At 58.0% G+C, this 12,496-nt stretch overlaps 2 protein-coding genes across 2 annotated transcripts in view; both read left to right on the top strand.

Moving 5' to 3' along the window:
* Positions 1 to 8: 8 nt before the first annotated feature.
* LRP10 (LDL receptor related protein 10) lies at positions 9 to 5,337 on the top strand. The gene is made up of 7 exons (XM_004698467.2): positions 9 to 348; positions 769 to 813; positions 1,313 to 1,448; positions 2,419 to 2,609; positions 2,705 to 3,722; positions 3,993 to 4,122; positions 4,223 to 5,337. The coding sequence occupies exons 1-7, from the start codon at positions 315 to 317 to the stop codon at positions 4,796 to 4,798; spliced, it is 2,130 nt and encodes a 709-aa protein (XP_004698524.1). The 5' UTR covers positions 9 to 314; the 3' UTR covers positions 4,799 to 5,337.
* A 4,370-nt stretch (positions 5,338 to 9,707) lies between these two features.
* The window catches only part of REM2 (RRAD and GEM like GTPase 2), a 3,494-nt gene continuing 705 nt past the window's right edge, over positions 9,708 to 12,496 (top strand). Inside the window, exons 1-4 of the mRNA XM_045287665.1 lie at positions 9,708 to 9,804; positions 10,992 to 11,327; positions 11,574 to 11,647; positions 12,201 to 12,460. Of these exons, the coding sequence (XP_045143600.1) occupies positions 9,708 to 9,804; positions 10,992 to 11,327; positions 11,574 to 11,647; positions 12,201 to 12,460 (767 nt within the window). The remainder of the gene's footprint in view (positions 9,805 to 10,991; positions 11,328 to 11,573; positions 11,648 to 12,200; positions 12,461 to 12,496) is intronic.

The following is a 12,496-nucleotide window of genomic DNA, read 5'->3' as shown; positions in this document are numbered from 1 at the left end:
GCGGCCTGCGGGCGGGCTGTGAGCGAGGGCGCGCCCCAGCACCCGACCCTGAGCAAGGCTCTCGAGTCGGGAGCCGGCCTCGAGCGAGAACGCGGCGGCGAGGAAAACAACTCTGAAGTTGGCGAGGGCACCGCCCCTGCTCCGGGGCCGCCGCCTCCCTGCCCCCAGCCCTGGCACCCAGAGCACCGGTCGAGGCGCCCAGGCCATGGGGCCCCCTCGGGGAGGCAGCACCGGGGGGTGGCCTGGACGCCGTCGCCCCACCGGGTAGACGACAGAACTTCCGGGACGCTGCCTGCCCCTCTGGACGGCCCAGGATGCTGCCCACCACGTTCCTGCTCTTCCTCCTGGGTAAGAAACCGAAAGGAGACCGCCCACCCGGTCCAACCCCTCTCCCCCCTCCCGGGGCTGTCACTGGACCCGGGGCTCCAGTTCCCTCCCTCTGCGGAACCCTTTACCCCACCCTACCTGACACCTAGCACTGCGGGGCCCCAACCTCCAGGAAGTCCCCAGCCTCACCATTGAGCCCTCGTCCTCTCTCCTGCATCCTGGACCCCACATCCACCCCCACTGGCCCTGCAGCTGGCCCTTCCGTTCCTGTCAGACTCTACAGCCTCTTCCAGCCACACCACTCCCACTCCTAAGCTGCTCCCCCTCCGTCCCCCACCCACCCCGGAAGTCCCAGATGGCTTCCTTCCTTCCTGAGCGACTCAGGTACAGAACATTCCTAAGGGTGACTCACGGTCCTGCCCTCTCTCCCTCCTCCTCTAGGGGGCGCGCTGGCGCATCCAGACCGGATGGTTTTCCCAAATCCAGGTGAGTGAAGGGGGAGCCCTTTGGGCGCCCCCCACGGGCTTGGCAATGGCGAGGACCTAGGCCCTAAGAGAAGGTCTCTCTCCTTTCCAAATTCCACTGGTGCCCACCCCGGTTTGAAGTAGAGCTCACCCATCCTTATTTTACAGGTGGGGAAACCGAGGCAGGGTGTGGGCCCTCACCTGGTCTTTGCTATGTACTACACTATTTTCCAACTGTCCACGTATGAGCTTCTTTACTAGAATGTAGTCCTTCTCAGGTTACAGACGACAGTCGCAGCTCCTAACCCAGTGGCCGGCACAGGATTGTATGAGGGGTTTAGTAGTATTCAGATGAAGCCCTATGACCGTGTGAAGGAAGGGGCACCTAAGGTATGAGGGGGTGGAGAGAGAGGGAGTTCCCCCTCCCTTTGTACAGAGTCAAGGCCTTTCAGGACCTCTTGCCTGGGGAGAGGTGGGATGCCCATGACTTCATGACTGGTGTCCGACTTTCCGCTCTGCAGCCTGTGAGGAGCCTCCAGCGGTGCTGTTGGGAGTGCAGGGCACCTTACAGAGGCCTCTGGGCCGGGACAGCCGCAGCTCCCCTGCCAACTGCACCTGGCTCATCTTGGGCAGTAAGGAGCAGACTGTAACCCTCAGGTGAGAAGCTAGGCACGGCCCAGTTCCTACTCCCAACCCCCTGCCCCAACCTCTCCAGAGATCATACCTCCATGGAATTTTCATCCCTTTTCCAGCAGAAAATAAGAATTCTATTTGACCTAGGCTTCCCTGAGAACCTGGCTTGTTCTGGTGAATTGGGCTTGGGCCGGGGCAGCCCTAGGACATCAAGCTTGAGCCTTACCAATTCTCTAGAGTCAGTCTGGGGTTGGATAGGATTGATCTGAGGTTGTTCTTTTTTTATCTGTTGCCCATCAGGACCTTGCTTGACCACCTCAGGTCTTTCTAACATTTCCCATGGTCCTCTGAATACGGGCTTTAGGCCTGAGTTACTATCTGGGTATTTGCCTCACACAGCTCACTCCCCATGCAAGGGCAGTCTTAAGGACAGGCTGTTGGGCAGAGGGATCGGAATATCAGGGCCATTTCCGGAGGTGGTGAGGCCTTTCCTTTGAACTAAGAAGCCCTGCTGGCGTAACGGGTTGCACTCTGGGCTGCTGCAAGATCAGCAGTTTGAACTCACCAGCCACTTTTTGGGAGAACGTTGCAGTCTGCTTCCATAAAGATTGACAGCCTCAGAAAGCCTCCTCGGTTCTACAGGGTGGCTATGAGTCAGAATCGATGCGATGGCAGTGAGTGGGTGGGCCCATGGGACTAACTGCATGGTCATTGCCAGCTGCGCTGGTGCCATACTGGGGTGACAGTGTCCCGACAACTAGAAAGCAGTATATCTGCTCTAGCTCAGATCCTGGTTTCTTGAGTGGTTCTGGGGTGTGCCTCACGGCTCTGTGCCCTCACTGGCCTCTGTGAGAACTGTCTCTGCTAGCTACACAGGCATTCCAGTTGACTGAGTTTCCATTTGCCTATTCCATTTCTGAAGAAGCTTCCTGGATTGAAGGGAACCCCCACCCACCCAGTCCAGAACAGCTTGCCCTTGTTCTCCCCCGGGTAGGTTCCAGAAGCTGCACCTGGCCTGTGGCTCCGAGCGACTCCTCTTGCACTCCCCGCTCCAGCCCCTCATCTCCCTATGTCAGGCACCAGCCAGCCCCCTGCAGCTGCCCGGAGGCAACGTCACCATCACCTACATCTATGTCGGGGGCAGAGCACCCATGGGCCAGGGCTTCCTGCTCTCCTACAGCCAAGGTAGGTGGCACAGTGAGTGGCATCCCCGAGGGCACTCCAGGGCGGAGGGGAGAATCTTGCCAGTTCCCAAAGCTTGACAGCCCCCCTCCCCACAGACTGGCTGATGTGCCTGCAGGAAGAGTTTCAGTGTCTGAACCACCGCTGTGTGCCCTGGGCCCAGCACTGCGACGGCATCGACGACTGTGCCGATGGCTCTGATGAGGCAGGATGCAGCTCAGACCCCTTCCTCGGCCCGACGCCGGCCCCCCGCCCCGCCCCACCCTGCAACCGCACCTTGGAGACCTTCTATGGGGTCTTCTCCTCCCCCGGTTACTCACACCCGGCCGCAGGTTCCCACCCTCAGTCCTGCCTCTGGCTGCTGGACCCTCACGATGGCCGGCGACTGGCTGTGCGCTTCACGGCCCTGGACCTGGGCTACGGGGACGCAGTGCACGTGTATGATGGCGCTGGGCCCCCGGCAACTCCCCGCCTGCTGCGCAGCCTCACCTACTTCAGCAATGGCAAGGCCGTCACCGTAGAGACGCTTTCTGGCCAGGCTGTCGTGGCCTACCACACACTGGCCTGGAGCAGCGGCCGGGGCTTCAACGCCACCTACCACGTGCGGGGCTACTGCCTGCCTTGGGACAGACCTTGTGGCTCAGGCTCCAGCCTGGGGGCCGGCGAAGGCCCCGGTGAGCGCTGCTACAGCGAAGCACAGCGCTGCGACGGCTCCTGGGACTGTGCTGATGGCACAGACGAGGAAGACTGCCCCGGCTGCCCGCCTGGACACTTCCCCTGCGGGGCCGCCGGCACACCCGGGGCCACCGCCTGCTACCTGCCCGCCGACCGCTGCAACTACCAGACCTTCTGTGCCGACGGGGCCGACGAGAAGCGCTGTCGCCAATGCCAGCCCGGCAACTTCCGGTGTCGAGACGAGAAGTGCGTGTACGAAACGTGGGTGTGCGACGGGCAGCCGGACTGTGCCGACGGCAGCGACGAGTGGGCCTGCGCCTACACGCTGCCCCGCAAAGTCATCACGGCCGCAGTCATTGGCAGCCTGGTGTGCGGCCTGCTGCTGGTCATTGCCCTGGGTTGTACCTGCAAGCTCTACGCCATCCGCACCCAGGAGTACAGGTCAGTGGCAAAGTCGAGGAGCGGCACTGGGGCTGAGACAGGACCCGGAGGGGTCAGCTTGTGTGTGGGGTCCCAGAGTTGCCTACCCTAGGGACAGGTGAGCTCAGGTGAGGAGAGAACAGGTCTAGATCCTGAAAGCCATCTTAGGAAGGTGCGGAGGTGGGGGGTGCCTCATCCCTGCTGGTCTGTCTTGAGTTTGGTGGGCAGAGGCCTGGCCAAGCTGTGGGGCCTGAGAATCACCAGTGACTGGGCCACCCTCGCTCCTTCCAGCGTCTTCGCTCCACTCTCCCGGATGGAAGCCGAGATTGTGCAGCAACAGGCCCCGCCCTCCTATGGGCAGCTCATTGCCCAGGGAGCCATCCCCCCTGTGGAGGACTTCCCGACAGAGAACCCCAATGATGTAAGTCGCCCACCTTCCAAACCCTCCTTCATCTGGTCTCCCTTGGGGCTCTGGCCTCCCTCCCTCCCTCCCACTTGAACTTCTCCCCCTCTGCTTGCAGAGCTCCGTGCTGGGCAGCCTGCGTTCTCTGCTGCAGATCCTGCGCCAGGATATGACGCCTGGAGGGGCCCTGGGCACCCGCCGCCGTCAGCGGGGTCGCTCTGTGCGCCGCCTGGTCCGCCGCCTCCGCCGCTGGGGCCTGCTCCCCCGAACTAACCCCACAGCCCGGACCCCGGAGACCAGATCCCAGGCCACACCGTCTACTTCTCCCCTTGAGACCCTAGATGGCAGCACAGGGCCAGCCCGTGAGGGCGGGGCAGTGGGCGGGCAGGATGGGGAGCAGGCACCCCCGCTGCCCACCAAGGCCCCCCTCCCTTCTGCTAGCACATCCTCGGCCCTCCCTGAGGCCCCAGGGCCGCTGCCCTCAGCCGCCCTGCAGCCATCCCTGCTGTCCGAGATGGTGCAGGTCCTGCGGGGTCGCCTCCTGCCAAGCCTGCATCCCCCAGGACCAACCCGGACCCCGCATGGGCCCCACACAGCCCTGCCCCCAAGGGATGAAGACGATGTCCTCCTCCTGCCCCTGGCAGAGCCAGAGGTCTGGGTGGTCGAGGCAGAAGATGAGCCACTGCTTGCCTGAGGGGCCCGGCTTCCCAGAGGGCTCTGGTTCAGGTGGCAACAATAGTTTCCCCTCCACACCATGGCTCCCTCTCCCACAGTCCGAGGGGACTAGGCCTCTCTATGCCTGCGTGTCACTGCTGTAAAATCACATGTCCTCTGGCAGGAAAGGGCTTCCCCAGAGCTCCCCCCCCCCCCCACCATCCCGACCTGCACACAGCCAGAAACCCTAGCTCCTCCTCTACCACCACCACCCTTACCCCACTCCACTGCCATTTGCCTGGTGATGTTTTAAAAGTTTAGTTTTCCAAGGGGTCAGAGGCCTGGAAATGCCATCCTTGCCAAAGCCCCACCCCAAAGTGACCTTATGCACCAAGATGCCAATCGTCTGGAAAAGTTCCAGCCCCCGAAGGAGGATTGGGGCAGGGCCTGCGGTCTTGTCCACTGTCACCCTTCCACCAGGGTCTGGCTCAGAGAAAGCTCAGCAAAACGTACTTGTCCCATAGCTGAGTCATTCCCAGGAAGCCAAGGTGAATAAATAAAGGAATCCTAAATTTGAAAGTTCTGGAAATGAGCTGTGAGCCAAAAACCCTGCCACTGTGCCCACCTCGGTCTATACTTCTGGCCTCCCCTCTCATCTAGCTTCCAACCCCCACAGCCTTGATTCTCCCATGTCGCCGAGGGTGAGACTGTAAGTACCCCGGGCCTCTTTACTTCTGCTCACTGCCCAGGGTCCACTAAGACTGAGCCCCAAATCCCTTGACTCACTGCTAAGGGGGAAGCCTGGGGAGCCAGCTGGTCCCTGCAGCCACGCAGGTCCCCCAGTTGGAGTACTCCCAGAGCACAAGTCCCAGGAGCAGGCTGTCCCCGGGGGAACACATGAGCCATGTCTCCTGCCCTCCACCAACCGTTCCAGTCAAGGCCTGTGTGAACTGTCAGCCAGAAGGTCCTGAGTAGGCAAAAACAGCAAGGAAAGTCCCAAGTATTCCAGGTGGGGCGATGGATGTGGTTATCTTGGCCAAACTTGAGAGGTCTCCCTAGAAAAAGGGTCAAGCTGGATTCTAAAGAATGCTGTCAGCATTGCCCTAGAGCCATGAATTCTAGGCGGGCCCAATCCACAGGACACGGAAATTTAGGGAACGTCAGAGCCAAGGCCTAAGTTAGGCTGGCCCCTGGATCTCAGAAAGGGAGGCTGGCTGAAGGGCAGAGTAGCCAGCGCTGAGGAGGGTGGTGGAGAGAGATCACCAGAAATGTTAGCAATCAGCTTCTGGTGGTCAAGGTGACAGAAGCTGCCGCAGAGTTTGAAAGGACGGAGCAAAGAATAGGTTAGAAGGCCTTGAGAGGAGGATTGACACCCCAGTGGAGAGACAGAGCTTCCCTTCCAGGAGAGAACCAGTCCCCAGGGGAACAGGCTCCTCCCCCTCCTGCTTGCTTCAACCCACCAGCCCCTTTGGGTAGGCACCTTTTTCACTCCTTGTGAGCAGCCACCTCACTGGGCAGGAATTGGCCATGTGTTTCCTAGTGAGCCAGAGCCTGGGCAAGTGCCCAAGCTGGGTATGGATCCCTGCGTAGGCCTGGGGCGGTGGCATCAGGGAAGACTGTACTCTTCCACCCCGGCCCTCTTCAGAGGTTGGCGACGGGCCTCCAGGGACCGAGATTCCTAACTGGTCTCTCTGTGGGCCCTTCCCAGGGCAAAAACCTCTGGGTCTAAACAGTGTCAGGCCTAAGCAAAACTGTGAAGCAGGGAATCCCTAGCTTGCACCTTCCACCATAACAAAGCCAAACCCCTGGCCATCAGTCTGAGTCTGACCCATTAGGGCCCTTTATAGGAGCATATCTAATGCAAAAAAACAAAACCTCAAATTTTCCGCCATTAAGTTAATTCTGACGCATCGTGACCTTAAAGGACAGAATGGAACTGTCCCTTTGGGTTTCTAAGGCTAAATATCTACGAGAATAGAAAGCCTCATCTTTCTGGGGAGTGACTGGTGGTTTTGAATTGCTGACCTTGTGGTCGGCAGTCCAACAAGTAAGCCAGTACAATACCAGGACTCCCAGCAGGGAGCAGACAGCCTCCTCTTCCTCCCACCGAGCAGCTGGTGATGCTCAAACCAAGGAAGTCAGCAGTCCAACACTTACCCACAGAGCCAGCTCAGGAAAGCCCTCCACCTGATGCCGGATTCCTTGTCCTTCAGACCTTTCCCTAGGGATATTGACCGCTGCCAAATGAAGAGTGATTTAAGGTAGAAGGATTCTCCGAGAATGGAGTGCTTCACCGTGCGAGAGAGAGGCCTGTAGAGTTTACTGGAAAGGCCTATACCTGTAGATTAGGGGTCCTGAGACTCCAGGAGTGTGCTCTACGAGGGAGGGAGGTGCAATCAATAACACTGCTTGTGTCAGACCCCAGGGAGAGGGGGTTGGCCTTGTCCAGACAAGGTCCTGCCCAGATGAGGCTGGGTTACTCTAACAGGGGAGCAGTCACTCAAGCTCAGTGCCAAGGCACGAAGAAAAAATGAAAACACTTCAATTCCCAGTCGGATAGATGGCATTGCAAGGTGCCCAGACTCTTCATGGGTGTGGAGACCAGCATGAAGGCTTTTGGTGTGTGGGTGGGAGGAGGGAGGGCAGTCAGGGAGAAAGGCAGATGATCTCAGCATGAGATGAGGATCAGGCTGTGAATGAGGAAGTCAAGATAATGGAAGCTACCTCAGTTCAAGGGGGGGGTGGGGGGGTGGCCTGAACCAAGCTCTAGTTCTTAGTAGGAGAAGAGAAGGACCTTGGACCACGCAGTTTTACTCTCTGAAAACACAAAGGAAGTTATTAAGTGAGTGGGCCCCTGCGAAGTGCCGAAGACTCTAACCTGTGCAGTTAACTCATGGCCCATTAACCCCATTTCACAGGTAGGTTCGGGTGCAGCTTTGGCGAAATTATGAGATTGGCCTGGTCTCCACTGATTTAGACCTGACTGGTCCTGTTCCCAAACTCACCCTCAACCAGACATGGGTGAGAAGACAGCGGAAGCCCATTTCCACTCATAGGCTACCTGTGGGACCAGGCAGCTTGCTTGAGGGGTGGTCAAAGGGCCTGATCCAGTCTCCCCAGGCAGAAGCCCTGACTGGCAATTAGTGTTGGGGCCTGTGGTCCCTGGCTCACTTTCATCTGGTATCAAATGAATACAGCCACTTGAGTTTCCTAGAGACATAAAGTTTACACTGGTAACAATGGAAAACTTTTTAAAAAGCATTTCTGAAGGAAATCACTTTAGAATGTTATATTCCTCTTCAGTGGGTTTATATATATACTTTTTTGTGTATGATAGCGGATGGTCCTTCGAAGAAAGCATTGCTTTCTCTGCAACAATGTCTTCAGATGCCATAGCTGCCACGGTGAACTGTTGGCCGGGATGCTAAATGACCTCAGATCACATTTAAGATGCTTATGACCACTTTCACTCTCGGATTCATCGCATTGCCTCCCTTGTTACCAGATGACCAGGTAGTCTGCTGCTCTAAATGGGTTGCTGATCTACCAGTACAGAAACACACACACACACACACACACACTAAAATCAACTAAAGACACAAAGGTCATGACTGACGACTGGTCTACCCAAGATGAATCAAGAACAAGCGTGTCTGCAGTAGTTCAGCTGCTTATGAGCCCTTTCTGCTGCTTGCTGACCAGACGCTGCTCCTATGTGGCTGGTCTTGCTAAGGTTACTTCCATTGGAAGATTCCCCTGGGAATTGCGATATGGATTGCTTCCAATAATAGAAGGCCATTGGAATATCTGAGACAAGGAGGCAGCACAGAGTAGGATAAAAAGCACACTCTGGCATTGGAAAGGTTTGTATGGGAGGCCTGATGGCCCCATTTCCAGCTGCATGATTGATTTGGGGACAAGCCATCTATCTACCACTCTGAGCCTCCCAGTGACAAAGCTGAAAGGAGATGATGCAGAAAGATGCTGTTATCTGGGTGAAGGGAGGTTGGAGTGGGAACCAGAAGCAAAAGTTAACTAGCCAGGGACAGTGCAGTAAAATGCACCCTTCCACCTGCCCACACAGCTAGACAAAGCCCTGGGAGGGAGGCTGCCCACACCACACAGCCACACACAGAATGCGATCAGGATCAGGACGTTTGAGAGGGAGAGTGGGATGACCCACCCCACACCCATCTGATTAACTCTGGGTTGGTAGTCTGAGAGAGATGGGGGAGGAGTTAACATCCACTAGAGACTAATGGTAAAATGAAGCTGCCCAAACAAAGCGTTCCCACCTGCCTGGGAATCCCCATCTCTATCTAGGGGCCAGGCTCTGAAATGGATAGTCTTGTGGGTCTTAGCCCTGAAAGAGGGGTGGGGGGAAGCTTCCTGATCGGGGCTATTCCCTACCTCTGTCTCTCTCTAGGCCTATTTTTACTTGTCCTTCAGATCAGCTTTTCGCCTTCTACCCCTCCGTTCAGCCACGCCGGGCTGCACTCGGGGCTGGGGCTGGGGCTGGCCACAGAGAGACGAATGGCACGCAGTCCGCACTCGTCTTGGGAAAGAAAGACCTGGTGCCAGCCTGGACTCCTGACGTCTGGGCTCCTCAATCCACTGAACCCCTGCCCGCTCCGCACCTCCGACTGGGTTCTGCGCACATCTTCACGGGGTCTGCAGTGTGTGGTGTGTGTGTGTGTGTATGTATATACACACCCCGAGGGACTAGACACAAAGGAAAGGGAACGGGGTGGTAGAAAGGAGGGAATCCCGCTGACATCACTGCTCATTAGCATGTGTGACCTCATCAGAGGGCGGTACAATTTCCCCAGGTGTCGGGGAGGGGGGGGGCGCACGGGTGGGGGGGTGGTATTTAAAGGGAAAAGCTGACAGAGCTGCAGAGGGAGGGAGGGAGCGGGTGCTGCAAACCACCAGGCTGCACACGCACGCCGATGCAAACGGACCCCGACATGGACACGGACACAGAAACCGCGGCGCTCTGCCCCCCCGACAGCGGCCGGGGCTCCCCTCCAGGGACGCCCACCCCAGGTGAGGCTTGGCCAGGGTGTGGGTTCCGGCTGAAGCGTTCGGGTTGGGAGCTGAAGCGCTGGTGGGGAGGTCAGAGGTAGGGACTGGAGGGTAGGAGCAACTCCGGAAGTGGAGAAGCCCCCTCTCTCTCGGGGATCAGGGCTCGGCTAGGAGGGGCCGGGAGCTGCCTCTATGTCCCCTTCCCCATTGTGCCCAGGGCTTTGCGGTGGTGGTGGAGGGGGTGAATTGATGCATATCCCCTAGGTCAGTCTCACTCCCAAGAGGCTGGGGAGGGCAGGGAAGGGGTTTGGGGAGGGAAAGGGCGGGCAGCCCACAGGCCTGGGAAGCACGGGCAGGGGTCTCCTCTGGGGACCAGTTTGTAAGGGTTCCTTCTGGCTCCAGGCGGCTTTGGCTGCCTGCCAGGTATTGATCCTGGGCTATTTCCAGCCTCTCCAGCCCCCTTTGTTGTGTCTGTTGTTCCTCCTCCAATTACCCTGACCCATGCATTGTCACACTTATATTCTTTCTCTCTCTCTCACACGTTCTCTGCTCAGCGAACAAGGTATTCTCTTCCACTCTAGAGACCGACACCCAGGAATATAAAAATATTCTCACACACCTGCGGGGTTGGGGGGCAGACAGGGAGGCGATGGGCAAGGGCAGCCCTTCTCACATCCACAGCCACTGAGACCCAGCATCCCAAAAAAGCACAGTCCTTTCCCTGGGAACAGGTCCCTCACAAAGTTTTTGACTCAGCAGGTAGCCACCCAAATCTTAGGCAGCAGCCCCCCTCCCCCCCCTTCTTTCTGCCCCTTTGCAGTCTGGGGACTGCCAGTATGGAGAACCTGGTGGAAGAAGAGGCAGCCTGGGACCAGAGGCCTAGCCTGGGGGGAGGGGGAGGGGTGCCTGTGTGTCAGTGTGAAGTGTGAGTGGGTGTGTGCGCTTGCGCACAGGTGCTGCTCCTGCACAGGGGGCATGTTTTGAACAGGTTTGTGACTGGGGCCACACTGGGGAAGACACCAGGTCAACTCCTCCCGGAGCCCCATCAGTTCACGTTTCTGGAGGGGCCCCATGTATCAGGTCTGGCCAGTCTCCTGCTCCTTCTGGGTTCACTGGCATGGATTGGGCCTGGTTGGGCCAGGCAGGAGGGAGCCCACTGCAGGTGGCACGGCACCCCCACTCACAGCTTCCCTCTCTCTGCTCCCCAGAAGCAGTTGCCGCACTGTTGAAGCCAGAGAAACTGCTGGCTGGGCTGGACCCCAGCACTCCAGCCCCTACCCTGGGGGCCCCCAAAAGAAGAGGCAGTATGCCTGTCCCCTACAAGCACCAGCTGCTACGGGGCCAAGCTGTAGATGAACTTGACTGGCCACCTCAGGCGTCATCTGATTCCTCTGACTCCCTGGGGTCAGGAGAGGCAGCCCCCCACCCAAATGATGGCATCTTCAAGGTCATGCTGGTCGGGGAGAGCCGTGTGGGCAAGAGCACCCTAGCAGGCACCTTCTTCGATCTCCAGGGAGACAGTGCTCATGAGCCTGAGAACCCAGGTATTTGGAGAACTCCTGCAGGGGCAGAGGGGGCCCTCTGGAGCCCTCCTCTGGGACAGAAATGCTCACAGCACGAGCAGCCTCCAGACAAGAACTTGAAAGAGGCTGCTGCAGTGCTTTGTGCAGCCACCTCTCTAGAGGAAGGTCCCTGGCCAGCAGGCTGGGAGGCCGCCCTGGTAACCAGGTTTCACAAGTGCTGGGGAGCCTTCTAACAGGCTCTCTTCCCCTCCCCTGTTCTCCCAACAGAAGACTCCTATGAGAGACGAATCATGGTGGATGAGGAGGAAGTGACTCTGGTTGTATACGACATCTGGGAACAGGTAAGAACCAAGATGTGGCTACCAGCAGACGGTGAAGCTTGAAAGAGCTGGGGAGGCCCAAGTCTGGTGTGAGGCCGATGAGAACGCAGGCCCTTGTCGCAGCTCCTACTTGGAACCTGGCCTTTCATTCCTGTCACCTGAGAGAGCAAAGGCCTGCCCCCATGTACTACTGTGGCTGCCAGAGCTGCTGGCTCTTCTGACCCAGAGGACCGCATAGGCTCCTGAACCCACAGAACCCTGAAGCTGCAAGCCAAGGCTGAGCTTCTTGAAACTGACCCCCCACCCTTAAAGGCTTCAGTCTGGAAGAGACTGACCCACGTTGCTCCCAGTAGCAGAGAAAGATGTTAATGGTTACGATGTAGAAGTGGGAGGTCAAAATTAGAGACACCCGAATAGTGTTTATGAATCGACAACTTAAAGTAGGGTGGAAAACCCTAGTGTAGTGTCCTGTGTCCCCAGTTCTCCATGGAGGGTCACATTACTAAGGCCTCCATGCTCCACAACAAGTACTCTGGGTAGAGAGCCTGCAGTTCACTCTGCTGCCCATTTACAGGAGGATACAGAGGGGTGGCTTCCGGACCAGTGTCTTCAGACTGGAGACGCCTTCCTCATCGTCTTCTCGGTCACCGATCGAAGAAGCTTCTCCAAAGTTCCGGAAACCCTACTTCGGCTTCGGGCCCGGAGGCCCAACCACGACCTGCCTGTCATCCTCGTTGGCAACAAGAGCGACCTGGCCCGCTCCCGGGAGGTCTCGCTGGAAGGTGTGTATCCTGAACCTCATTCCTCAAGCCTCTGCTTCCCACTTCTTCAAAGGCTTGCTTCTCCAGGCTTCAGGGCCCGGGCCTTGGG

This window comes from Echinops telfairi, unplaced genomic scaffold (assembly GCF_000313985.2).
Source record: "Echinops telfairi isolate 266 unplaced genomic scaffold, ASM31398v2 ScPeMD7_18;HRSCAF=68, whole genome shotgun sequence".
Taxonomy (NCBI): domain Eukaryota; kingdom Metazoa; phylum Chordata; class Mammalia; order Afrosoricida; family Tenrecidae; genus Echinops; species Echinops telfairi.
The sequence above is the reverse complement of the archived record's forward strand: the minus strand, read 5'-3'. Positions and strand labels throughout refer to the sequence as shown.

Excerpts from the sequence above, each read along its gene's own strand:
- LRP10 (XM_004698467.2), top strand. The coding sequence starts at position 315 with ATGCTGCCCACCACGTTCCTGCTCTTCCTCCTGG. Across the intron at positions 1,449-2,418 it reads GAGCAGACTGTAACCCTCAG|GTTCCAGAAGCTGCACCTGG; the intron begins GTGAGAAGCTAG and ends TCCCCCGGGTAG. Across the intron at positions 3,723-3,992 it reads ATCCGCACCCAGGAGTACAG|CGTCTTCGCTCCACTCTCCC; the intron begins GTCAGTGGCAAA and ends CGCTCCTTCCAG.